Consider the following 27,229-nt stretch of genomic DNA (forward strand, 5'->3'; position numbering starts at 1 on the left):
ATAACAGTAAAATATATACGTCACTTACATCAACTGTATCATGGAGTAACGAATATAACATTACATGGTAATTATGTAGTAAGCATCGGCCAGGCAATCTTCCATCAACAGGACCCAGAGTACATAGGCTTATTTACTTTTAAGGGGTTAGGTGCAGTAAAATTTTGGAAATATTCAACATTTTTTTTTCCTCCATTACTGTTTCTTGTACAATAATGAAAAGTAGTAATGTGTGAAACACTGTCCTTCTGCTATATGAAAAAAAAGTATATTTTTACGATTTAAAAAAAATTACATTTTTGTTTTCAAAATTCAGTTCACTGTGCAGTGATGAAGCGTTTCCTACGTAACCCAAAAACTATCCAACATTCTGTGATGACATTTTTTGTGTGTATTTATGCATGTCATATCTACAATATGATCCAAGATCACTTCTCTACCTTCGATAGATTGCCTGATAAAAAATAAATTAATTTAAAAATGATTAAATATCAGTACTTTCTTCTAACACAAAAAATATATATATATATATATATATATATATATATATATATATATATATTACTTATTAAGGAATGTAGTTGAAAGAGCATGATATTGTAAACATGAGTTTCAGCAATAAAATAAAAGAGAGAGAACATGAAAAAGTTAACAAGTTTATGAGTTATGAGAGAAACCTTCATCACTACACAGTGAACTGCCACCATTTTGAATTTTGAAAAAAAAAAGTATGTAAATATTTTTTTATTGTAAAAATAGTTTTTCATATAGGAGAAGGACAGTGTTTTACATATACCAATTTTCACTATTCATACAAGACACAGTAATGGAGAAAAAAAGTCGAATATTAAAAAAAAAAAATTACTGCTGTAAGCTGTACCTAACCTCTTAAGTGCTTTTATAGGTCCACAAAAATTTGCTATAAGTGAATTGTACCAACAGCAATATTCATATTCATATTTATTTTCTTTAAATGTTGTGAACAAAATTTGTAGCCTATAAATTAAGAATTGAGTAACCTCATACAGCTTTTTTTACTCTTTGAATGGTTGAAAACTGTCTACTTGTAACACGTTTTCCATAATGGTCCATTTTCATCAGGACCGTGTACTAATAAAATACCTATTTTTAGCAATAACTGTTTAATATATTTTATGCTCGACCATGCCGAAATGTAGTAATTATACACCTGGTAACAGTACTTTAATGGATGTCATTAAAGTACAACTATTCATTAAAGTTCAGGTTTTCGATTATTCTCGGATATGCAATCGAAAGATAACGAGGGAAACGTCACAGAGGCTGGAAATCCAATACTGTCGCAGAAGGTTATGTTCTGTTACTATAATAATTAGCGTTAATTGTAAATAATATTCAAATAAATTCAATTTGTCATCTCGTTTTTCAATTCTAAATCAATTTCCAGGTTATACCAAAATTAGTTCATGTTATTCTCTACATCAAGGTCAATGACATTATTGTTTCTTTGAAAAAATCAATACTTTCGCGTCTGCGCACATCTCACACGAGCTATGCACAAGGTCACTTCCGATCTTGAGTCAGATACAAATAAAATGAATACGTCTGAATAATTTCAAGTTAGAAATATAGTCGAGCATAAAAAGTCGTATGAAACTTGCCTATAATGGTAATTAAGACGCTCGTATGAAAATTACGAAACTCGCTTGCGCTCGTTTCATAAACAAACATACTTGCGTCTTCATTACTATCATTATAGGCTCCTTGCATAATGTACTATTTTGTGTGTGTGCACAGTAAATTATTTTTTGTATATGTATTTCGAATAATAGTTAAAGAAAGTAAACTATAAACAGTAATATCTGTCACAACATGATAACGGAATTAAATTGTTAGGAAATGCAAAGAACGTGCAATAAAGAAGTATGTGTCATCATTACACTTTTTTAAAAATTGTTTGTATGTTCCCACTTTAGCCATTACAAGAAAAGTGTCATTTTATGACACAGGTTATTTCGCATGCATTATGTAGGCCTACAGAATGGAATAGACAGTTTCAGATTTGAAATTATGTTTTCTTCGAAGGATCGCATGCCTTGGACTACCAGGAAAAAAGTGAAGTTATTTGAAGAAGCCCGTTTTAGATTGCACGGTTGAATTTTCCATCACTGGAACATGATACAAAGGCAGTCTACATTTCTCGTGTCCTGCCTTCCCCGTCCAGGTATTGTTTCTCTTGCATTAATAATACTCAGGGCGCCTGCGTATTAACGTCCCATTGGGTCTGTACCTTGAATATCGATAACACGGCTTATTGTCCAGTGTGGGAACCGTGGGCTTAAAGTTCAGTTGTGTTGTCACGAAAAGAAAAAAAAAAAATGAGGCCATATTTACAACACATCGCTCATGTCTCTTCTACGCTTTGTAGTCTTGTTTCGCTGTTTTGAAGGAGGACACGCTTCTAGATCGTACGTTGTCTTTGGAACTCAAAGAAAATTAATAGCATGCTCTTTACTATGTTCGCGGTACCGTAAGTAACGAAAACTGACAACAGTGTTGTGGTTATAGAGTCAATAAATCAGCGATTGTAGTGTTATTACGTTATTCAGTTGTTACGCGAAGAATAAAAGAGATACTCGATACTATCTAGGATCATTGTTTGAAAGTGATGTGTAAAACAGTTGACTGCAGTGCAATCACAACTCATGTTTTTATAGACCAGATGTGTTTGGAGGTTGGGAAACAGACTTGTTTGCAGATGAAATGATTGGGCTTTGGTCTTTTAAAAATCTGAGAAACCGGAAGTGCGAAATTCTACTAGGTTTGATAATATAATTTTATTTCACTAGATAATTATGTTAACACTGCAAATGTTTGAATCACTGTTATGTTGACTGTTGTGTAATGTATCACAATGTTAAATAAATACGCTTTTTTTTTTTATTTTCTTTACATACACCTATATGTGAGTTTTCAAGCACTGCCTTCTTCGCTTTTATATCATAAATATGTTTTTCCTTTCATCTTTAGCCACGTCTAAACATTTGTACTTGCAACAAGAGAATGTGTTAAGGGGAGATGCCACTGAAAATGCTAATTATTTTTTTATTATTCTTTGATATTTAAAGATTAGATTTCCAAAATTTTATTTCGAAATTCAGTCAGAAACTGCCCAAAAATAATTATTAAATGCTATGGTGCTACCCCACTCTTCTTTATAATCCGAAACATACGCTTAATTTTCCGAACGTTACATAAAATTGTACCTAAAACTCGGAAATCAAGTGGATTTTGCTGAAATGTTTCACACTTCCTGAAGTTTGTGTATTCTTTGTTTCAATGTCAGGCCAATATCCAAAGCTGATATATTTTTCAGTTAGCACAAAGTTTATTGTTGTAGAGAAAAATACATTTTGGAAAATTATTTAAAATGTAATCATATAATCTAGCCGATGTGTCGTAGAAAAAAAATCCTGATAAGCAATTACTTGACTGTGTGTGTGTGTGTGTGTGTGTGTGTCTATGTGTCTACTGTCCCTTACTCAGGAGAAGACGAGCGGAAAGAATGTGACCTTCTTGACTATCGCTGTTGATTATTATAAAAATCGCTCAGATAAGCATCCCAGTAGTCAGGTTATTACTCGTGCAAACAATGCGTATGGAAATTAAAGCTGAGTTGAACAGAAGGAGACCTAATGTTTCCGCTTACTGCAGTACAAGCATTGCACGTGTTGTCTTACGTTATCTGTTCACATCCCTTCCTCCTCAGTCCGCTCTCGTCTTCTCCTGAGTCACCGACAGTTTCTAATGCCTACCCACTTCACTTGCGTGATTCGAGTTCCGCATACTCACGTTGTGCATGATATGTATCTGTGTAGAGTTATGTCGTGTACTAAGGTGAGTGTGTGTATGTATAAGTGTTAGTGTAAGTGTAATGTAGGAAGCGGGTGAGGATGATGATGGTGAGGAAGGGAGAAGGGGAAACCCAGTGCCGGCACAAAGCCTACTCCTGTCCAATAGCACCAAGAGGGTCGCCAGGTCGACGAACGAATCATTATCAACAGTGACATAATGCCTTTTCTTCATATGCACTGCGAAGAGATTTGGAACTTAACCCAGGCATATTGGTGCACAATTTAGTGATTAGAAGTTGTGCACCGCCATCTCTTCTAGTCCAGAGTTCGAAATTTTGTACATAAATATCAACGCAAAACAGATTATATTTTATTCATACTTTTTTAAGAAAATTCTACTATCTAATTAGAACAAAATCGTAAATCCAGCTAACTCCAATCACTGCCATGTTTGCCAACAGTACAGCGGGCAGGGAATTCGGATTCTCCAAAGCTTATTGTATTAATTAACGCACATTTTTATGTGACTATATAGAGTGTTAGTTGGGAGGCCGGAGGCAAAACGACCTTTGGGGAGGCCGAGACGTAGATATGAGAATAATATTGAAATTGATTTGTGGGAGGTGGGTTATGATTGTAGAGACTGGATTAATCTTGCTCAGGATATGGACTGATGGAGAGCTTATGTGAGGGCGGCAATGAGCCTCTGGGTTCCTTAAAAGCCAAAAATAAGTAAAGTAATTTATGTGACTTACAATAAATATATCTTATTGGCACTTCAAATTAAAATGTAGTAAAAAAAACATAAAACTTAGTGTTGAAAGACACTAATTTCCAATAAATTCGTGCAAAAGAAAAACATTTTGAGATGCACAAAATTTTGCGTTGTTTCAGGAGATGAAACTCAACGATATTTTGATGTGAAAGAGCTTGAAACATATAATTTTTGCTTTTATCAACTGGAAAATCGTATTATGCGAACCCGTGGTTTGCGAAGATTAGGTATAGGTCTGTCCATTCAATCTTTGTGCTTAGTTCGGCTTCCGCTCGCATAGAAAGTAGCAAAATTTGGTAAAACCTTGTAGAATTTCTAGTAGTAACCCTGTTACTTAAAGGTCTTCACAGATTTGCCACTCATTTTGCGTAGTTTACATCCTCTAAAGTAAATTCTTATTCTAGTAGTTCCTTTAATGCCAGTAGCATGAGCAATATGTACAGAAAAGTGCAAGTTATCATTATGAGCAATAATGTTTTTACGAAACACGAAATAGGAAAAAATGTAGCAAACAAGATGAAAAAATTATTGGATAAACATTATGGATATTTAGCTCTGTGTAAAATGTAAACTATGACAATTTCAAATGAGGAAAATTATAATAATGATACAGATTTTGAGATAGATAATGCTTGTGTAAAATATTTCAAATGTATAGATAAGGGCTGGACACTGAGAGCGAATCCAATCTCTAAACGGGGACGCTTAATATTTATCCGTCACGGCATCAACGCTGCGCGGTGTTCAGCGGGGAAGAAAAGGGTTGAAGAGAAGTGATATAGCTCCCCGTAAGAGAGTAGAATTTGCTCTTGGTGGCCCAGCCCTGGTATAGATAATACTTACTTACTTACTTATTGGCTTTTAAGGAACCCGGAGGTTCATTGCCGTCCTCACATAAGCCCGCCATAGATCCCTATCCTGAGCAAGATTAATCCAGTCTCTACCATCATTCCAATCTTCAACAGAGGAAATTCTCTTCAAAATATGTGACTGGTTCTCAGTCAATAAATTAGTATTAAATTGTAACAAAACTAACATAATTCAATTTAAATCCTGTCCAAATTAAACGTCGCAAATTTCTAGCGCAATAATTAACAATAGATCCCTATTAGAAACAACAACAACCAAATTTCTTGGCTTAAAAATCGAAAATGTGTTAAATTGGAAAAATCATATTAAAGAAATTACCCCCAAACTAAATTCAGCTTGTTTTGCTATTAGATCTATGCAAAAGATAGTAAATATCAATACCTTAAAAACAATATACTTTGCATACTTCCACTCGGTAATGAGTTTTGGAATAATATTCTGGGGAAATTCCACAGATAGTAACAATATATTTCTATTACAAAAAAGAGTAATTAGAATAATAGTAGGTGCCAAATCTAGGGAATCGTGTAGGACTATTTTCAAAAAACTACAAATAATGCGCATGGCTTGTCAGTATATCTTTTCGTTAATAGTCTTCCTCGTATGTAATCGTGAAAACTTTGTAACTAATTCAACAGTTCATAGCATAAATACACGTCAAAAAAATGACTTTCATACTCCATCGGCAAGTCTATCGTGCTATCAAAAAGGAGTGCGTTATATGTGCAGTAAAAATTTTTAATAGCCTCCCTATCGATATAAAAAATGAAATTCAAAACATAAGATTATTTAGGGCCAAATTAAAGAAGTACCTGATTTCTCACGCCTTCTATTCTGTAGGTGAATTCATGACATTCAATAACACTTCATGAAATTGATACTAAAACTTTGTGTTGTACTAGTAGACTATATTGTAACTCTAGACTGTGACTATAAATTAAGATTTTATAATAGTATTAAGTTTTTTGACTTGTTCCATATTCTAGCTGTAAGCATGTATGAATACCATGGAATGTTAATAAATACAATACAATACAATACAATCCCATATTTCAAATGTCCTCATTGTTTCTGTAGAAGTGGAATTTTTTCTAGTTGTAAGGCTATGTTTTCTAGCAACAGGAAATCATTTTCCTTTGAAAATTTTGTTTGTTATTCAGTACAACAATATATGAAATGGGAAATTATGTAAAACAAAAACATAATACACCATCATATTTAACAAAGTGAAATAATAAGGCTGATACTTGTCAATGTTATATTACGTGTATTTTTCTACAGACAGAAAATAAAATGTCTTTAAAATGGTGCAATTTTTCTTTAACAAAGAAAATAATGTCTTTATATTAGTGCAATTTTTCTTTAACAAAGAAAATGATATCTTTAAATTTTTCGTTACTAGATAGTTGTGTTTCGAAGTCAAAGGAGTGGCTTTCAACCACCCAAATGCTGAGGACTAACTTACCGTGATGATAAGCATGAGTTCAAACGAACGAAAGACACTGCGTTAACTCACCCCCAACTTTGAGACGTACTCAAAGTTAGAAGCGCACTCGTAGTTTTTTTTTATTCGGTTATTTTACGACGCTGTATCAACATCTAGGTTGTTTAGCGTCTGAATGATATGAAGGTGATAATGCAGGTGAAATGAGTCCGGGGTCCAACACCGAAAGTTACCCAGCATTTGCTCGTATTGGGTTGAGGGAAAACCCCGGAAAAAACCTCAACCAGATAACTTGCCCCGACCGGGAATCGAACCCGGGCCACCTGGTTTCGCGGCCAGACGTGCTGACCGTTACTCCACAGGTGTGGACGCACTGGTAGTATAACTGCATATATTTCTCAGGCCTAATAATAACTAGGGACCGGATTTTTATGTAATTACATATTATATTCCTTTCAACCTAACCGTACATAAATAAATCTTTGCGAATCTTGTAATTACCATTAATATATTAAAATTTGATACTACATATTTTTACATATTTACCTCCACATTACATATTAAGTCTTGGTAATACATAAATCTACATATTTAGAGGTTTTATTCATTTTCACTTCTCTAAAAGGGGGAAAAAAACTTCTGCTGGGGAAGTTTACATTTTGAAATACACAGATTTAAAAAGCCTTTTTACCTACCAAAGAAAGGATATTTTTCGGGACGAAACATAACGTCCTTAGTTTCAGAAAGTAGTAGAGACACTCATCGCATACCATCCACTGTAAATATGAGTGAACAAAAGGCAACCTTTCTCATGCAACTACCTTGTATTGTAAAAGTCACTCAGAAAGTAGCGTTGCCTTCATGCGGTGGAGTGAGACGAGGACGACATGATTTGTCTCAAACTATAATTGTTCTGCACACGTCTTAACAAGCCGTTCCTATGTAATTTGCAACCTTACCCACCCTCTTCCTAATCCTTCCAGGGAAAACCCGTGTCAAGTCTGACATGAGCCGCAATAAAATAGCCGACTTTTGAAAAGAAGCTGGAGTGAAGGAACAAACTGGGAAGGTGTTGAAAGAATAAAATAAATAGCTTTTCAGATTATTGCATGACTTCTTTACTTTAAATGAAATTATGGATTGCGATGGGCGAAGCTTTCACTACTGATGGAAAAATAGTAATGTGTCAAGTGTGCGGTAAAAAAGTCGGGTGCTCTATGAAATCACAACTGGAGAGTCTTATCTGTCCTATACCTGCCAGATATTGATATTAAATATTTTCATGTCAGCTTATTTTTCTTACATAAATATGTACATATTTCACACCTTGATATTACATAAAAATCCGGTCCTTAATAATAATCCATTAAGAGCAAATGCTGGTTAACTTTCGGCTGTGGTCCCTGGACTCACTTCGCTGGCATTATCACCTTCATTTCACTCAGACCCATCGCAGCTGAGAAATCGCTGTAAAATAAGCCATTTAGAAAGAAACTACAGTAAACTCTAAAACTTGATTTGGACGTCAGATATGGCAAGCGGATGGGTACAAGACTTCGTATCGAGACTTGACTGTTGGTAGCTAATTTTTCTCGTCTTCGCCCGTTCTGTTGCTGACCTGGCGACTCTGCCATTGATTACTCCTGCTGAGTGACACTATTTCGCCGCTAGCCTTCGTTAGACTTCCAGACAAGTTCTAATTTGCCTCATAAAATAGTCCACCAGTTCGAGAGGTCTTCAGATGAAGCCGAGGCTGATAAAAATGTAATGAATATGTGCCGTGACCTTTGACATTTCCACGAGTTATGAGTGGGCATCAACTCACTCTTTGTATGTACTTTGTGAAAATGGGTCTTAATGGATTATCTTCTAATGAAACATCATTTAGAGACAATGAATGTCAAAGCACTCCTTAAAAGATATCTGGTGTTACATTTGCTCATAAATATGTATTGCTCCTTATCCGACTCATCATTGTTACGCGCCTGGGAGAGGGAGAGAATACACCATCAAGGGACAAGAGATTTCAAGCAAGAAGCCCTTTGTTTTACTTTTTTTAATTGTCCTTTAGGTTACAATACCGTACGTATTTCATGTTTTAAGATCAAAATGCCAAACAGAAATTATATTTTAAAATAAAATCTTTATAAAACATTGGGTAAGAAGACACAATGAGGAATTTGTTTAAATTTATTGAGATTAGGTTTGATTCAGTCTTACAATATGCGTATGAAATATGGATAATAAATAAAATAAAAAGAAAAGTATCCTCGATACAAGTAAAGATTGTTAGAAGGGTTTAAGGTAAATAATGATAATAATAATAATACTTACTTACTGGCTTTTAAGGAACCCGGAGGTTCATTGCCGCCCTCACATAAGCCCGCCATTGGTCCCTATCCTGAGCAAGATTAATCCAGTCTCTACCATCATATCCCACCTCCCTCAAATCCATTTTAATATTATCTCCCCACCTACGTCTCGGCCTCCCCAAAGGTCTTTTTCCCTCCGGCCTCCCAACTATCACTCTATATGCATTTCTGGATTCGCCTATACGTGCTACATGTCCTGCCCATCTCAAACGTCTGGATTTTATGTTCCTAATTATGTCAGGTGAAGAATACATTGCATGCAGCTCTCCGTTGTGTAACTTTGTCCATTCTCCTGTAACTTCATCCTTCTTAGCCCCAAATATTTTCCTAAGAATGTTATTCTCAAACACCCGTAGTCTCTGTTCCTCTCTCAAAGTGAGAGTCCAAGTTTCACAACCATACAGAACAACCGGTAATATAACTCTTTTATACATTCTAACTTTCAGATTTTTTTGACAGCAGACTAGATGACAAAAGCTTCTCAACCGAATAATAACACGCATTTCCCATATTTATTCTGCGTTTAATTTCCTCCCAAGTGTCATTTATATTTGTTACTGTTGCTCCAAGATATTTGAATTTTTCCACCTCTTCGAAAGATAAATCTCCAATTTTTATATTTCCATTTCGTACAATATTCTTGTTACGAGACATAATCATATACTTAGTCTTTTCGGGATTTACTTCCAACCCTATCGCTTTACTTGCTTCAAGTAGAATTTCCGCGTTTTCCCTAATCGTTTATGGATTTTCTCCTAGCATATTCACGTCATCTGCATAGACAAGAAGCTTATGTAGCCCATTCAACTCCAAACCCTGTCTATTATCCTGAACTTTCCTAATGGCATAAATAATAATAATAATAATAATAATAATAATAATAATAATAATAATACTAGTAGTAGTAGTAGTAGTAGTAGTAATAATGATAATAACAGTAATAGTAATAATGACAGTAATAATAATAATAATAATAATAATAATAATAATAATAATAGTAATAGTTAGAGCCCGGATGTTAGGCAAAATGCGTTTTTTAAAGTGAGTGTATGTATGAAAGACCTGAATAATTTCGAGGGAAAAATTGTTCCGGGGCCGGGCATCGAACCTGGGACCTTTGGTTAAACGTACAAACGCTATACCAACTGAGCTACCCGGAAACTCTACCAGACACCGATCCAATTTTTCCCTCTATATCCACAGACCTCAAAGTGGGCTGACAACCGTCAAGCAACCAACATTGAGTGCACACTAACTCTGTGTGACTTAAATTGTGGTTTTCTGTGAAAAAGTTTTCCGGGGCCGGGTACCACAGAAAACCACAATTTAAGTCACACAGAGTTAGTGTGCACTCAATGTTGGTTGCTTGACGGTTATCAGCCCACTTTGAGGTCTGTGGATATAGAGGGAAAAATTGGAACGGTGTCTGGTAGAGTTCTCGGGTAGCTCAGTCGGTAGAGCGTTGGTACGTTTAACAAAAGGTCCCGCGTTCGATGCCCGGCCCCGGAACAATTTTTCCCTCGAAATTATTCAAATCAACTTTACAGAGAGTTATACCTGAAAGCTTGATTTGTATGAAAGACCTATTAGAGATAAACACGTTTCCACACATTTGGGGACGATAGGCCCAATTTTTATTTTGCCTTTTTTGTCTATTTTAGCTCCCGTTGCCTATTTTAGGGTTAAATGCCTTTTTTAGTCTTTTTACGTCGTTATTGTACATTTTCTATATTTTTAATGCATTTACAATAAACCACACATAAATTTTATATATATATATATATATATATATATATAAATATAAATAAAAGAATGGTTATACAAATTAAAAATATATATTCACCTCTCACAAATATTTGCTGAGAATCTTATTTTCCAGCAATGTTCCCAAGAAGCCATAAACTTTTCTCCCCTACCGATTCCATCTTTTATGTCACTTAACAAAGATGTTTGAACAGTATAACCCTCAATGCTCAGGTCACTTCGGGGTTTACCAGCGAAAGAAAGAGGATGAAGGAAGTTTTAAAAGCAAGTCTCCAGGTCCCGTTACTGTTGTCGCTTGCACGCACAAGTCACACGTACTTTGAAGTCTCTAATCCCTTCTCACACCCCTCTTTTTGAGACAATAGACAGTCGGTTTTTCCTGATCTCTGAAAGAAAGTAGAGACAGTCCTTCTGAAATAAGTTTTTTTTTGAGTTTGCTCCAATCACTTCAGTAGAAGTAGAAAGATCTTTTCACACCATGAAAATCGTTCTCTCTGACAGGCGGCTCACTATGACAGTTGACAGCTTAAAAAAGAATCTTGTTGTGACATGTAACCAAGGAAAGTGAGTACCGTATGGGATAGTTTATTAAGTATTTGTCTATTTTTTGTCTGTTTCCATGAATAATAAATGCCTATTTCACTGCCTATTTTTACTATTTCTGGTGCCTATATATGCCTGCCAATTTTAACCAAAATAAATGCCTGAACACTCGGGATGTAGTAATAATAATAGTAATAATAGCCACTGGCGTAGCTCAGTCCGCTAAGACCCTTGCTTGCCGATCCGGAGTTGCCCTCGGACGTAGGTTCGATTCCCGCTTGGACTGATTACCTAGTTAGGTTTTTCAGAGGTTTTCCCCAACCGTAACGCAAATGTCAGGTAATGTATGGCGAATCCTCGCCCTCATCTTGCCAAATATCATCTCACTATCATCAATTCCATCGACACTAAATAACTTCACAGTTGATACGGCGTCGTTAAGTAACCAAGTAAAGAAACACGGTAATGAACGTCAGTACAGCCATATAGTTATCAATTTTATCACTCATATAGGCCTACAGTAATTGTTAACATTTTTTAATCACCCTGTATGAAAGACTGAGGGAAAGACAAGAAGAGGAAGAAAACTGTACTCTCCAGTTTTAACAGCGAACGCTTGAACTTTGATTCAACCGCCAGCTTTTTAATGTTAATAGAAACTGTCACCCAGTTGTCATTACGAATTCTATAAAGAGGAGCGTGATTGTCAGTGTTACAAATAACGTCTAGTGCTCACGTCTTTCACGATAAATCCGTTAATATTGACTTTATAAATTATAGTGAAATCTCTTGAATCATATAGATATAGTACTGCAATTGAAAGTCCATTAGAGAGTGTAATTTTGGCTCCTGATTTTGTATAAAATGAGATAGAATCGAAAAACAGCTTATATTTATAATTGTATCTCGTTTATCGTGATTGGATGCTTAGTTGTCAGTAGTACTACAGACTATATGAAGGCGGAATTTTTATTGTCACTGTCTAGTAGAATGTGGATATACGAAAATTATTTATGACAGAATTGCGAAGAATCGAAAAATATTTTATCTGCAGCGTGTGCACAATATGTGTGTCAGATTCATCAGTAACGCTCACAAATTTGATCACATTACACCCTCGTTACACATTACATGTTATCCTGGCTGCAACTTAGTAACCGTAGAACACTTCATTCGCTCTCTCTTCTGCTTCGAGTTCTCCACACTTCCACTCCAAATTATCTTCGTTCCCGGTTTAACTACTTATCCTCCAATCACAATCTAAACACAAGGTCGCAGGAGAGCCAAATCCTAGCAATTCCTGCCCGTAGAACATCCCACTATTCATCCTCTTTTACTGTCTCAGTCCCCCGTGAATGGAATTCTCTACTTCAGAAGATTAGGGGCTTTCAAGAAAAGGCTAAACGATTTCTTACGGGCGCAGTCAAATTGAAGTTATAATTGTGATCGAGTTTAATACTTTAATTTAATTTAATTTAGGTATGACTATCATTACTATTATTATTGTTATTACATAATTATTTTATTGGTGTTGTGAAGATGAAAAGAATTGTCATTGTATATATTAATTATGTATTATATTGTCTTGTATTGTAGTATTGTATTGCTTTGAATTGATTGTATTGTATTAATTATGTTATATTCATAGCATTGTAGTAATTTTCTATCATACTGGTTGAGTGGAAGAGAAGGCCGAATGGCCTTAACTCTGCCAGTTAAAATAAACCATTATTATTATTATTATTATTATTATTATTATTATTATTATTATCTTATAATCCTGACATTATTATATTAATGACATATGCATAAACGTTTTCCTTGAATGGCTATAGGAATACTAAAACAAATGAGGGATAGTAACAGTCTTCTCTATTGTTGTAGGTTCTATAATGTTCCATGTAAGACGAAGGCCGGCCGATTATCATCCTCGCAAACGGAAGAAGAAGCCACAACAGAAATGGAACAAAGGCAATGAACTATTGGATTATCGATATGAAGATGGATATGACAGGTTACCCTTCTTCCTTGAGCTTAATCCAGGTATGTAATGCTTTCAGAAAGACGCCGCTTTGTTAACAGTATAAATTATTTAATTGACTAAATAATGGACGAAGTTACGCAATAAGAGGCCAACCGACAAAAATCTGTTTTCGAGATATCGACCATTGAAGTAAATTTGGTTATTTATTAAGCATTTTACGCAAGAAGTAGGCCTACTGTATTATAACACTCATACTATTACAAGAAATACTATAAATTTTTATTTAAAAAAAAGCCGCCGTAAATAAGGGTTCGATAGATCGGCCTACTAATCAATTCACAATGAACAATGTTTAAAAACAATTAATGTGACAATTTGAAAGAAAAAAGATTAAGATAAATGATAAGAAAACATAGGAACATCCTATGGCATCAGTCGTTGCGTCAGAAATTTTAAATTGTTTAAGTTGATTTAAAGTTTCTCGTGGGATCGTGCCACGGGCACCGAACATGAGCCCAAAAACTGTCCAATGTGTGATGTGGTATTGTGCTCCGAGATGCTGACAACAAGGCTCATAGATGACTTGTTTTTCACGACACATCTCTTGTGGCTGTTGTTCATGCATTTCGAAACGGATTGTGGGATCAAGAATGACACCCTTATCCTTCTGCCGATCAATTATGGTGATATCAGCACGTCTAGTAGAGCCATCAGAAGAGACGCAACCAATCTCCTCATAAACCTCATAGGAAGCATTCTGACGGATTGAAGCTGCGATGAGAGAACGAACCGTATTATGTCTGTTGATTCGGAGCAATTCTCCATGATGGCAGAAACCCAAGACGTGAGGAAGCGTTTCTTGCTCGTCGCATCTTCTGCAACGGGTTGAGTCAAGAGTTCTACCAGGGAGAGTACGTACAGGTATTGTATTTCAGTTCATCTTAATGGCTTGCGTCCACTGACTGCTCGAAAGTTGAGATCCACGAATTACCTCTCTTCCCAAACCTTTACTTTTCAATAACAGACCAACAATTGATTTAATATTGCAAAGCAAACTAAATAAATGAATTGTATGCAATTAAATAATTTTGCTTATAAATGTCAGCAGAGTGCAGATGTCGCATTTTTTTTTCTGAGTTAAATAATGAAATTAACAACAGATATCTGCAAATATCTCCACTTTTTTCTTCAAATTGTCGGTTAGTCTATTATTGCGTAACACCGTCCAGTCAGTTTATCATATTAACGATCATTTTTAATATTACCAGTTGTAAGCATAGTTGGCAATAAACATTAGTGTGGTGGTTGCTAAAAATAAGTAAACAGATTGTAAATGATACATTTATCATGGCAGAAAAGTTAATTTTGTTGATTGAATAAGCAACGAACCTCATTTATGAAACCGCAACTAGTGTTATCTGCATATAACCAGATACAGTCAAGTAAAATTAAATAGATGCAATAAAATATTAAATATAGGGTCAGTCAGTGGGTATAGATTGATTTTACAATGGTTTGTAAGAACACAGTAATGCGAATAAAGTAAAGTAAGTTTGAAAATAACTTCGGTTAAATGTTCCCCATTACAATTTAAACACTTGTGTAGGCTAATCCTCCACGTAAATTATACATTACACTCTGCAATATCTCCCAATGAGTGTTCCTTATTTATTCTCCTATGCGTTCTTTAAGCTCTTCTGTATTACGCGGACCATTATGGAAGACTTCGGACTTGAAATAGCCCCATGCATTTAGATCTGGAGATCTTGAAGGCCAAGTCATGGATGAATATAGCAATAGGATGCTAAACTTACTGAATTTCCCGCAACGCATGCTAGAGGCGTTAATGTAGTAACTAATATTTCTGCCATCTGTTGGACGGTGGAGAATATTACATCCAGCAGAGCATCAAGTAGCGAAAACAAACACTAATTACTCCATGCATTTAGCAGCGCACCTGGTGACGAAAATGTTAAACTATGCAGAAAATATTCCTTCCCTACCACCCTCATTGATATTCACAACTAACCCAATTTAAAATAAAACATTTATATTTTTATTTCTCACACCATCTTCCACTGAAAATTCTTACCGGAGCCAACAGGAAGATAAAAGAGACGATCTATTTTACACTACCCAAATTAAAATATAACCAAACAGACAGAAAATAAAGCAAAAGGTTAGATAATTGGGATTGTATTCTTTGGGTATTTAGTGTACAGCGTAATGGAAAAGTCTGCAAAAACTACTTAGTTCAATTTATTATATTACTATTACTTTACAATACATTCAACAACACTATTTTTACAACGTCCATAAACATCACTGTTTGACATACACTGCTTATACACACACTTAGTATCACTTTATGTCCACTCATTAGTAAGTTTCTGGCTGCCATCTTGTCATCTCGAGCATCGTCTGTTCGTCTCGAACGAACGGATAAATAGAGAACTCTGGGTAATCTACCAACACGTAGTTCTAATGTTCACCACCCACGACCTCGGGCGCTGATCATCTTATTTGAACCCCCTTTCGTCAGATGGTGCTGATCGCAGTTTCGCATCCAATTATATTCATCCATGGTCAAGTGATGTCCCCAAATCTTGAAGTCAATCGACCAGCGACCATCTTGTTGAAAGAGAGGATTATTTATCCCGTAAGAATCGTTCTCTTTGTGTGAATGTGAGTGTGATTGTGAGTGTGCCGGTTAATATTAATTAGCCAATTATCAAAAAACATAAAATACATCAGGACTGTCGCTGGGCAGTAACCTGAACACACGTTTCAGCGTCACATTGTTGACAAGTAACTCCATCTGCCAGCACAACCATGGGTACTATAGAGTTAGCAACAAGAAGAAAAAAAAAAGAATCGTTCTCGGTATATTCAACTGCTGTTCACACTCCTTCACTGTTCTACGCGATATGGCCATAGATGTTAAAGCATGTATAAATAAACGTAACAAAAAAATAAATTTTATTTAATGCTATGAAGAAAAGAGTCAAATCTGCATTATTAAGTTGTTCGTTATATTATTTTATCATCTTTAAAATAAATTGTCTGTATTTCAAACTACTCGTATACGGTTTTCGCAACGTTCATGATTGAAGGAGGCGACAGTTGGGTATATTAGGTAGGTCTCGAAGCTGAAAGAAAGCAATTCGTTCATAGAATCTCCTTTATTGATCCAATATTGCTAAAAGCATTACAAGGTATCCCCTACACAAACACACAGCTAATTTATTTATGAACTCCGCGGCCTGTGTAAGACCAATGTTGCTACATTTTGAGGGATATTTATGCGATCCTCTACTTCGTGGAATGTATATTCCGATTGCTACTTATTTGGGTTTCAGTCTTACGAGAGATGATCATGCATGGACCGAATATGCCACAACTAATTTAACGTTAGCTACATTATTTTTTGACATGTATCGGCAAAATCTCATTCTGTAGAATATTACGTAGGTACATAAAATACTAGCTTTGTTTTTTCCCCGAAATATTCTCAAATTTCTAAAGCATTCTTTAAATATAGGGCTTTCCAAAAGGAAAAGTTGATTTAAATTGCTCTTTCCATCACTAATTTTTAGGGTCGAATTCATAGTCGTCACTTATAAAATGAGGAAACACTTAAGTAATGAGCATTTCCTTAGCACTTATTTCAGATCGTATTGCAGAGACGCTACTCATTCATATGCCCTGAGCATTCCCTTGACATCGAAAGAAATGGCAACATGGCTAGACGTGAGCGCTTTCCTACATTCAATTGTTTTCCAGCGCCTTCAAATTGTTAAATCGGCATTATTGTCATACACAAGTACAGAAGTAAATATTATAGAGCTAAAAATTATACAAGATGTCCAGAAAGCATTTTACAGAAAAGAAAGAAGTGAGCTAAGACAACTAGTTATGAAATTTGAAGATATCGTCGAAAGTAACAAAAAAAAAAAAAAAAAAAAAAAAAGATAATTGTTCTCTCCAAAAGGAGAAATTGACATGAAACAAAATTGCAGTTGAGTTTAATGAAAACTCCGGAAATATTCCTGTAAGTAAATCATTTTAATTTATTTTTCAGTTATTTTTATGCTAAACAAAGTGGAAGTGATATAATTACGCAAATTTTAACAGCTTATTTCTTGGGTAGAATACAAACAAAAATGCAAATAACACTTTGTTGGGACGTGAATATTTTTCGAAAAAAAAAAAATGCCACTTAGATCTACCTGAAATGCTGCTGATTCATAAAATCTCAAAGCAACTAGTACTTTCAGCAGTGGCGAAATCGGTAAGCCTCATGGTTGTATTGTGAATTGAAATGAGAGACACCAGAATATTCACAACAGTGTTCTTGTCGAAATGGTATCTCCTCTTAAATTGTTGATCATTATACATCTCTAAAGGGTTTTCCATATTTCTGATATATCTTTTGCTTGCCGAAACTCATTTTCATTTTAATTACAGAACTCAATAATTTAAATTAAATCATAATCATCATCTATTGTATACCGAATCAGCTGATTACAATGCATATGAGGAAACACTTGAGTAAACTGACAAACTACCTTATTTGAATAAGTGTTCACTTCAGCGGGATTTATGAATTGGAAATTATTATAAGCAACTGCTTAAGTGTTTCCTATTGACTATGAATTCGGCCCTTACTGTATCTTAAAAATCCGGATACTTTCTCTTTACAGAAGAAGTTATATTGTTTTACTGTACGCATTGCGTTGCCATAGCGACGAATTAGTTTTAATGTGGTTTGCTTATACCAGTGTCAATAAATAATACAGTACGTTACGAACATTTTAACATCTGACGTCCTTTGAGTTGCGTCAAACTATTCTGACGTAACTCGCTTAGCAACGGATCATTCAGATGAAACACGGTAATTGTACTATAAATACTTGTACAGATATAAGGTACACATGTATTATACAAAGGGCAGTGAAGAAGTTTCGGGACTGCACTGAATCTAGACAACACATAGAATTTATACAGAACCAGGGAAACGCCTGGAATCTATACTAAAGGCATCACTTGAAAGGTAGAGAAGAAGGCGTATATGGAGAGATTCCAGAATTTATACAGAACCAGGGAAACGCCTGGAATCTATACTAAAGGCATCACTTGAAAGGTAGAGAAGAAGGCGTATATGGAGAGATTCCAGAATTTATACAGAACCAGGGAAACGCCTGGAATCTATACTAAAGGCATCACTTGAAAGGTAGAGAAGAAGACTAACCGTAAGGCGTATATGGAGAGATTCCAGGAAAAATTGCAATAGGTCCTCGACACTTGACACGTTCGTACAAAATCACGTGTGGAAGCTCAGTTTTTAAAGACAATCTAACTCTGTTTTACAGTCTCATTAAACAGGCATGGAAGCAATGATCTTCAGTGACGCGGACATTTATGTTTAACGGAACAATAAATACAAGTGCAGTTCGGAAATATATTGATTGCAGCTTGTATTTAATAAAGAAATAATAGGATAAGTAATGATTTTATTAAACATAACAATAGGACTTATAAATTGCATTAACCCGTAACTGCATACAGTTATTAATGACTTCAAAAATGCGTTTCTGAATTAAAGTTTGCTAGTTGGTGACTTAAGAATGCTTTCATATCAGTTTTAACTTTACTTACTTTCTGGGATAAAAATTAAGGACCGTCCCATAAATAGGACGCTATGCATAATGGTCAGTGATACAGAAGTTGAATAGAATAACCCTTTTATGTAGTTCAAAAAGTAAGGTATTTATTATGCAGCAGATACATATACATTGTAGAATCAGTGGTTCAACTGCCCTTCTCACACAAGCCTACATATTGTACAACAAGGAGATTGTGGATTGAACTTCGGCATAGCTCAGTGGTTAGAGCGCTTGATACATAGAACCAAGGACCCGGGTTCGATTCTCGGCGCCGGAGCGAATTTTTCTCCTCTAATCATTGTTACCATAACAGATATTTTCTGTAGAACCAAAAATTAATCTTTATGTAGATTCTTTGCTCAGCAGTTCATATTACTGTGGAATCCCGGTTACCAAGTCACTCAATTGAGTGCGCTCCTTGTATATGTCAACATATTTTGTCGAACATGGAGTCAGGCCACAAAGGGAAAAAGAAAACACTAGAGGAGAGGAATTCGTTCCGGTACTGTGGATTGAACTTCGGCGTAGCTCAGTGGTTAGAGCGCTTGATACGTAGAACCAAGGACCCGGGTTCGATCCCGGAGCCGGAGCGAATTTTTCTCCTCTAATAACCATAGTTATGAAGATGGTTGAAGTCCATTACATTGGGTATAGACGGTCTGAACTTATAATAATCCATATATATGTATGTTTCCAGATGGTTCAGACGTTGTAGGACAGTCTGAATTTATAAAAAAATCCATATGTGTCTATTTTCAGATGGTTCAGACATTGTAGGACAGTCTGAACTTATAAAAATCCATGTGTGTTTGTTTCCAGATGGTTCAGACTTGTAGGACAGTCTGAACTTATGAAAATCCATGTGTGTTTGTTTCCAGATGATTCAGACATTGTAGGACAGTCTGAACTTATAAAAATCCATCTGTATGTTTCCAGATGGTTCAGACGTTATAGGACAGTCTGAACTTATAAAAATCCATGTGTGTTTGTTTCCAGATGGTTCAGACATTGTAGGACAGTCTGAACTTATAAAAATCCATGTGTGCATGTTTCCAGATGATTCAGACATTGTAGGACAGTCTGAACTTATAAAAATCCATGTGTGTTTGTTTCCAGATGATTCAGACGTTGTAGGACAGTCTGAACTTATAAAAATCCATCTGTATGTTTCCAGATGGTTCAGACGTTATAGGACAGTCTGAACTTATAAAAATCCATGTGTGTTTGTTTCCAGATGGTTCAGACATTGTAGGACAGTCTGAACTTATAAAAATCCATGTGTGCATGTTTCCAGATGATTCAGACATTGTAGGACAGTCTGAACTTATAAAAATCCATGTGTGTATGTTTCCAGATGGTTCAGACATTGTAGGACAGTCTGAATTTATAAAAATCCATGTGTGTATGTTTCCAGATGGTTCAGACATTGCAGGACAGTCTGAATTTATAAAAATCCATGTGTGTATGTTTCCAGATGGTTCAGACATTGTAGGACAGTCTGAATTTATAAAAATCCATGTGTGTATGTTTCCAGATGGTTCAGACATTGTAGGACAGTCTTAATTTATACAAATCCATGTGTGTATGTTTCCAGATGGTTCAGACATTGTAGGACAATCTGAATTTATAAAAATCCACGTATGTTTGTTTCCAGATGGTTCAGACATTGTAGGACAGTTTGAACTTATACAAATCCATGTGTGTATGTTTCCAGATGATTCAGGCATTGTAGGACAATCTGAATTTATAAAAATCCACGTATGTTTGTTTCCAGATGGTTCAGACATTGTAGGACAGTTTGAACTTATACAAATCCATGTGTGTATGTTTCCAGATGGTTCAGACATTGCAGGACAGTCTGAACTTATAAAAATCCATGTGTGTATGTTTCCAGATGATTCAGGCATTGTAGGACAGTCTGAATTTATAAAAATCCATGTGTGTATGTTTCCAGATGGTTCAGACATTGCAGGACAGTCTGAACTTAAAAAAATCCATGTGTGTATGTTTTCAGATGGTTCAGACATTGTAGGACAGTCTGAACTTATAAAAATCCATGTGTGTATGTTTCCAGATGGTTCAGACATTGTAGGACAGTCTGAATTTATAAAAATCCATGTGTGTTTGTTTCCAGATGGTTCAGACATTGTAGGACAGTCTGAACTTATACAAATCCATGTGTGTTTGTTTCCAGATGGTTCAGACATTGTAGGACAATCTGAATTTATAAAAATCCACGTATGTTTGTTTCCAGATGGTTCAGACATTGTAGGACAGTCTGAACTTATACAAATCCATGTGTGTATGTTTCCAGATGGTTCAGACATTGCAGGACAGTCTGAACTTATAAAAATCCATGTGTGTATGTTTCCAGATGATTCAGGCATTGTAGGACAGTCTGAATTTATAAAAATCCATGTGTGTATGTTTCCAGATGGTTCAGACATTGCAGGACAGTCTGAACTTAAAAAAATCCATGTGTGTATGTTTTCAGATGGTTCAGACATTGTAGGACAGTCTGAACTTATAAAAATCCATGTGTGTATGTTTCCAGATGGTTCAGACATTGTAGGACAGTCTGAATTTATAAAAATCCATGTGTGTATGTTTCCAGATGGTTCAGACATTGCAGGACAGTCTGAACTTAAAAAAATCCATGTGTGTATGTTTTCAGATGGTTCAGACATTGTAGGACAGTCTGAACTTATAAAAATCCATGTGTGTATGTTTCCAGATGGTTCAGACATTGTAGGACAGTCTGAATTTATAAAAATCCATGTGTGTATGTTTCCAGATGGTTCAGACATTGCAGGACAGTCTGAACTTAAAAAAATCCATGTGTGTATGTTTTCAGATGGTTCAGACATTGTAGGACAGTCTGAATTTATAAAAATCCATGTGTGTTTGTTTCCAGATGGTTCAGACATTGTAGGACAGTCTGAACTTATACAAATCCATGTGTGTTTGTTTCCAGATGGTTCAGACATTGTAGGACAATCTGAATTTATAAAAATCCATGTGTGTATGTTTCCAGATGATTCAGACATTGTAGGACAGTCTGAACTTATAAAAATCCATGTGTGTTTGTTTCCAGATGATTCAGACATTGTAGGACAGTCTGAACTTATAAAAATCCATGTGTGTATGTTTCCAGATGGTTCAGACATTGTAGGACAGTCTGAATTTATAAAAATCCATGTGTGTTTGTTTCCAGATGGTTCAGACATTGTAGGACAGTCTGAACTTATACAAATCCATGTGTGTTTGTTTCCAGATGGTTCAGACATTGTAGGACAATCTGAATTTATAAAAATCCATGTGTGTATGTTTCCAGATGGTTCAGACATAGCAGGACAGTCTGAACTTATAAAAATCCATGTGTGTTTGTTTCCAGATGGTTCAGACATAGCAGGACAGTCTGAACTTATAAAAATCCATGTGTGTTTGTTTCCAGATGGTTCAGACATTGTAGGACAATCTGAATTTATAAAAATCCATGTGTGTATGTTTTCAGATGGTTCAGACATTGTAGGACAGTCTGAATTTATAAAAATCCATGTGTGTTTGTTTCCAGATGGTTCAGACATTGTAGGACAGTCTGAACTTATACAAATCCATGTGTGTTTGTTTCCAGATGGTTCAGACATTGTAGGACAATCTGAATTTATAAAAATCCATGTGTGTATGTTTCCAGATGGTTCAGACATTGCAGGACAGTCTGAACTTATAAAAATCCATGTGTGCATGTTTCCAGATGGTTCAGACATTGTAACTGGAACACCAAAACGTCACCGCCTCCAACCGAACGTGACAGAAGTGGGCAGTGAGAGGCCGATCAACACAGCCGGGTCACAACAACACGGCCACCAGTCACAGTCCCTGCAGCTCTTCGGACCGAACGTGCAGCCGAGGCATTGTGTGATTGCGCACACTGAGGGGATTGTTACTGTCACACCGTGTAGCGGGAATGCGGAAACTTACGTGAATGGACAACGAATCTACGAGACCACTATACTTCAAGTAAGTGAAACCAATATATTCCATTAATGCCGTCACGTTTTGAAGTCCTGTTTACATTCCGTGTTTCATCCCCCTCCTATTGCTATGCTAGTATGTATACAAGTCACAGAGATAGCCATTCCTATGAGCGGTAGCGTGCTGCTACACATCTGAAGCGGCTGTTTCCAAGAGCTACCGATCCGACGCGAAATTCTGTTGACGCTTGCGGTATATAGCGTCGACTGGTTTCTACAGAGCGCTCCAAAAGTCGCGCATATTAAAGTTATAGTGTCTACTGTATATTGAGTAGTGCAGTTGGAAAGTGCTATCAGTAGGGACTGGATTTTTATGTAATTATGTATTATATTCCTTTCAACCTAACCGTATATAAATAACAAATCTTCGTGAATCTTGTAATTACCATTCATATATTAAAATTTGATAGTACGGTACATATTTTTACATATTTACCCCACATTACATATTATGGCTTGGTATTACATAAATCTACGTATTTAGTGGTTTTATTCATTTTTACTTCTCTAAAAGGGGGAAAAAATTCTACTGGGGAAGTTTACAATTTGAAATAATTACACAGATTTGTTTCGAACTATAATTGTTCTGCACACGTCTTAACAAGCCGTTCCCATGCAATTTGCAACCTTACCCACCCTCTTCCTAATCCTTACAGGGAAAACCCGTGTCAAGCCTGACATGAGCCCCAATAAAGCAGCCGACTTTTGAAAAGAAGCTGGAGTGAAGGAACGAACTGGAAAGATGTTGAAAGATTAAGATAAATAGCTTTTCAGGTTATACCTTGACCTTTTTACTTTAAATTTAGCAGATCTATACGGATATGGGATTTTCCGAGCAATTAGAAAGTAAGGTTCTCGGCTGGAATAATCCTACCCTTTTCAAACAACAGTTTTTTAAATGCCTATAGTTTGAGATTTTAGTAGTACTCTGTTTCTTACAGGGAGCAGCTAAAATGCATGTGTCCCACATTTCCTCTTATTTTCTCCTAATCCAGTAAAGCGAAACAGTGCTTGCAGTACTGTTGTGTCATTCATTTCACTCATTTCTCTAGTTTTAGTACTTACAGTGTCTATACAGTACAGTGCAAGTGAGTTTATCTCCTGCTTTTGACTAACTGAACTGGCCCCTGTATCTTCAACCCTAACGACAAAAATAAAATCATGGTTTGCAATGGACGAAGCTTTCACTACAGATGGAAAAATAGTAATGTGTCAAGTGTGCAGTAAAAAAAAGTCGGTTGCTCTATGAAATCACAACTGGAGAGTCTTACCTATCCTATACCTGCCAGATATTGATATTAAATATTTTCATGATTTTACATATTTTGATACATATTCAGCTTATTTTTCTTACATAAATATGTACATGTTTCACACCTGAGTCATTCCACGTCAAATCGCACAAAATTATACAAATTTTGACCTTCATATTTCTGATTGCGTTTATATTTTTTTTACCAACTCTATGGATCTCATAAACCAACAAGTGTATTTTTATTTCCTCCTAAGTCCCCATGTTTTTAAAATATTACATGTTAAAATTCGTTAAAAATGTCGCACAATGTAATATTTAAAGCGTCATATTTCTGACGATATTGATGTTAAATTTTTTTTTAATGCATTTGAAAGCTTAAAGTACTGTCTTTTATTAAATATTTACTAACTAATTTTAATGTAATTATTTCAAATATTTTTTATAATTCAATTTTTAAAACATGTACATCAATGTGAAATAGCCCTATTAAAAATCTAAAAAAAATGCCTACTAGGTGCACTGAAGTATTGTTAATAATTCCAGAAAAAATCAGAATGGGATCTCCAATAGTTTAATAGAAATTTAATTACTTATGACAGAATGTGTAGCGGTTGGCGCAGCAGCAGTGGACGGGAAGCGTTAAAGCGCGCTAAGAGGTTTATCGGCGCTGGATAATTGACTGAACGTTGCAACATTACACCTAGTACAGATCAAGTTACTCGAGGAAACACTGCTAATTTACTTATTATGATATCTTCAAATAATTGTACATTATGCTTTTCAAATGTTTCTTTCCATTCACACTTTAAATTTTCATTCGCCTACCTTCTTTCTTGAAAGAAAATTGTTTTACTAAATCTTCAGTTTTTGACAACGGAATGAAAGAATATAATTTTAATGTACCAGTTATTGGTTTTAGATTATGGTATCTGGCCTGCAAATTTTCAGTGTGGTTTTTGTGCTTATTGAATGGACAAAATATAAATGACACGTTAGAAATGTTTTTTGTGACTAATCAAACAGTTTTTTTTTTTTTTTTTTTTTTTTTTTTTTTTTTTGTGTTGTTATAGGATCTTGTATAGGCTAACTCTCGTGGCAAGTCGGTGTCATGTTTCATGGTTTCTGAGATGACATTACTTTTGTAACGAATTTCTGTATCTCCTTTGAAATATACTACGAAAGGATTCAGTCATTCATTCATTTATTTATTTATACAGAATAAAGAATATAATTACAAACAAGAGAAATAGAAATAAAATAATACAATCAATATAAAAAAGGAGATGCAGTAGTATTAACAAAATTTGAGACCGAATGAGCAGCGCTCGTGTTCGGTCGCAGTTCAGATATAATATTAATAGGCCTATACGAGAATATAAAATAAAATAAAGTAGGAAGTAAAATTAAAATTGTATTGTATTGTGGCTTGGCATATGTTCCAATGCACACCTTATATTGAATCTTGTATTACAAATGAATAATTTTCAGAAAAGTCTGCAATAACTATGTAATTTTCAGGTTGTACCTTTCTTTGCATTCCGTCAAAAATAAAATATGGCTGACTTTTGAAAGGATGATGATGCATCTTCTACATGAAAAACTTAACAGCTAGGAAGCCTTTTACTTTTGAAACTTTTCACGGGGGTATCGTTTTGTTGTATCTTTCTTTTCTTGATAGGGGATTCTATTGACATCAAACTCTTGTTTAATTCCTCAATATTACTGATTTCTAGCACTGTATCCATAGAACTGCTAGAAGAAGTACTGGGATAATCACTTTTTCTGTCCGCACTTTCATTTGATTCATGTTTATTAATATCACAAGAACTACCGGCTTCACATATAATTTCACCTGACCTATGCGGAAATTGATTGATTTTTACGGAACAAATCACATATTTGCACACTCAAAGACTCCTTTAAATTGAGCTTTATCAATAAGTCGCGACTTACGTGTCTTAGTGTACTTTTCTTTTTAAAAGCATGATTAGGAAGGTAAATGGATTTAAACACGTGTTATATATTACGCGATCTTTACCATCACTCATGTTGTATATAAGTCACGTCACTGCGCGAAATTCAAACCCAAACTGATTATTTTTCTCTCCTGCCATCTGTTTACTGCCACAAAGTTGACTGCCTTACCCAGCCTTGCTATCATCAAACACTTGGCTATATTACAGTATAAACTGTGAAGGGCTTCCCCCTCAGCTGAGCTGACAATAATAAAATAATTTTAGATAAGATATTTACTGTTCCTTAAGGTATTAATCATTTGATGATTAGTATGGTGACATCAGATGCAACGGGGAATTTCCACGAGCAGCCTTCTAGTCTATGGCTGCAAGCAGTTCATTAGCTGGGCATCGCATGCCTCCGGAAAATAAATTGTTACAAATGTATGGGTGCCGATCCCATATTTATAAATGCAGTAGTTTACAGATAATACATCAGCGAACAAGTCTATATTTTTTTCAGATTTTTAACTTGGCTATTTAATATAGTAATTTTGCTTTGAAAAAGAAACGATTAAAAAAATAGGCCAAATTTTAAATTTATTTGTGATAGGCCTAAAGTAATAAAAAGTGTTGTATTTTGTCTTTCAAATGCGCCAAACCGCAAATCTCAATTATGTATGTAGATCAGAGTTCCAAGCGAGTTTATGTAACAGTGCGGGCATAATTTGCGT

The 27,229-nt window shown here is 35.3% G+C and overlaps 1 protein-coding gene across 7 annotated transcripts in view; it reads left to right on the top strand.

Moving 5' to 3' along the window:
- The window catches only part of cno (adherens junction formation factor afadin), a 552,013-nt gene that overhangs the window by 401,402 nt on the left and 123,382 nt on the right, over window positions 1–27,229 (top strand). For all 7 annotated transcript variants that reach the window (XR_011333387.1, XM_069832773.1, XM_069832778.1 and 4 more), the window contains 2 exons: window positions 13,486–13,644; window positions 23,006–23,271. Coding sequence is in view for 6 of the 7 variants with exons in the window: in XM_069832773.1 (XP_069688874.1) it covers window positions 13,486–13,644; window positions 23,006–23,271 (425 nt within the window). In the remaining variant the exon portion in view is untranslated. The remainder of the gene's footprint in view (window positions 1–13,485; window positions 13,645–23,005; window positions 23,272–27,229) is intronic.

This window comes from Periplaneta americana, chromosome 8 (assembly GCF_040183065.1).
Source record: "Periplaneta americana isolate PAMFEO1 chromosome 8, P.americana_PAMFEO1_priV1, whole genome shotgun sequence".
NCBI lineage: Eukaryota > Metazoa > Arthropoda > Insecta > Blattodea > Blattidae > Periplaneta > Periplaneta americana.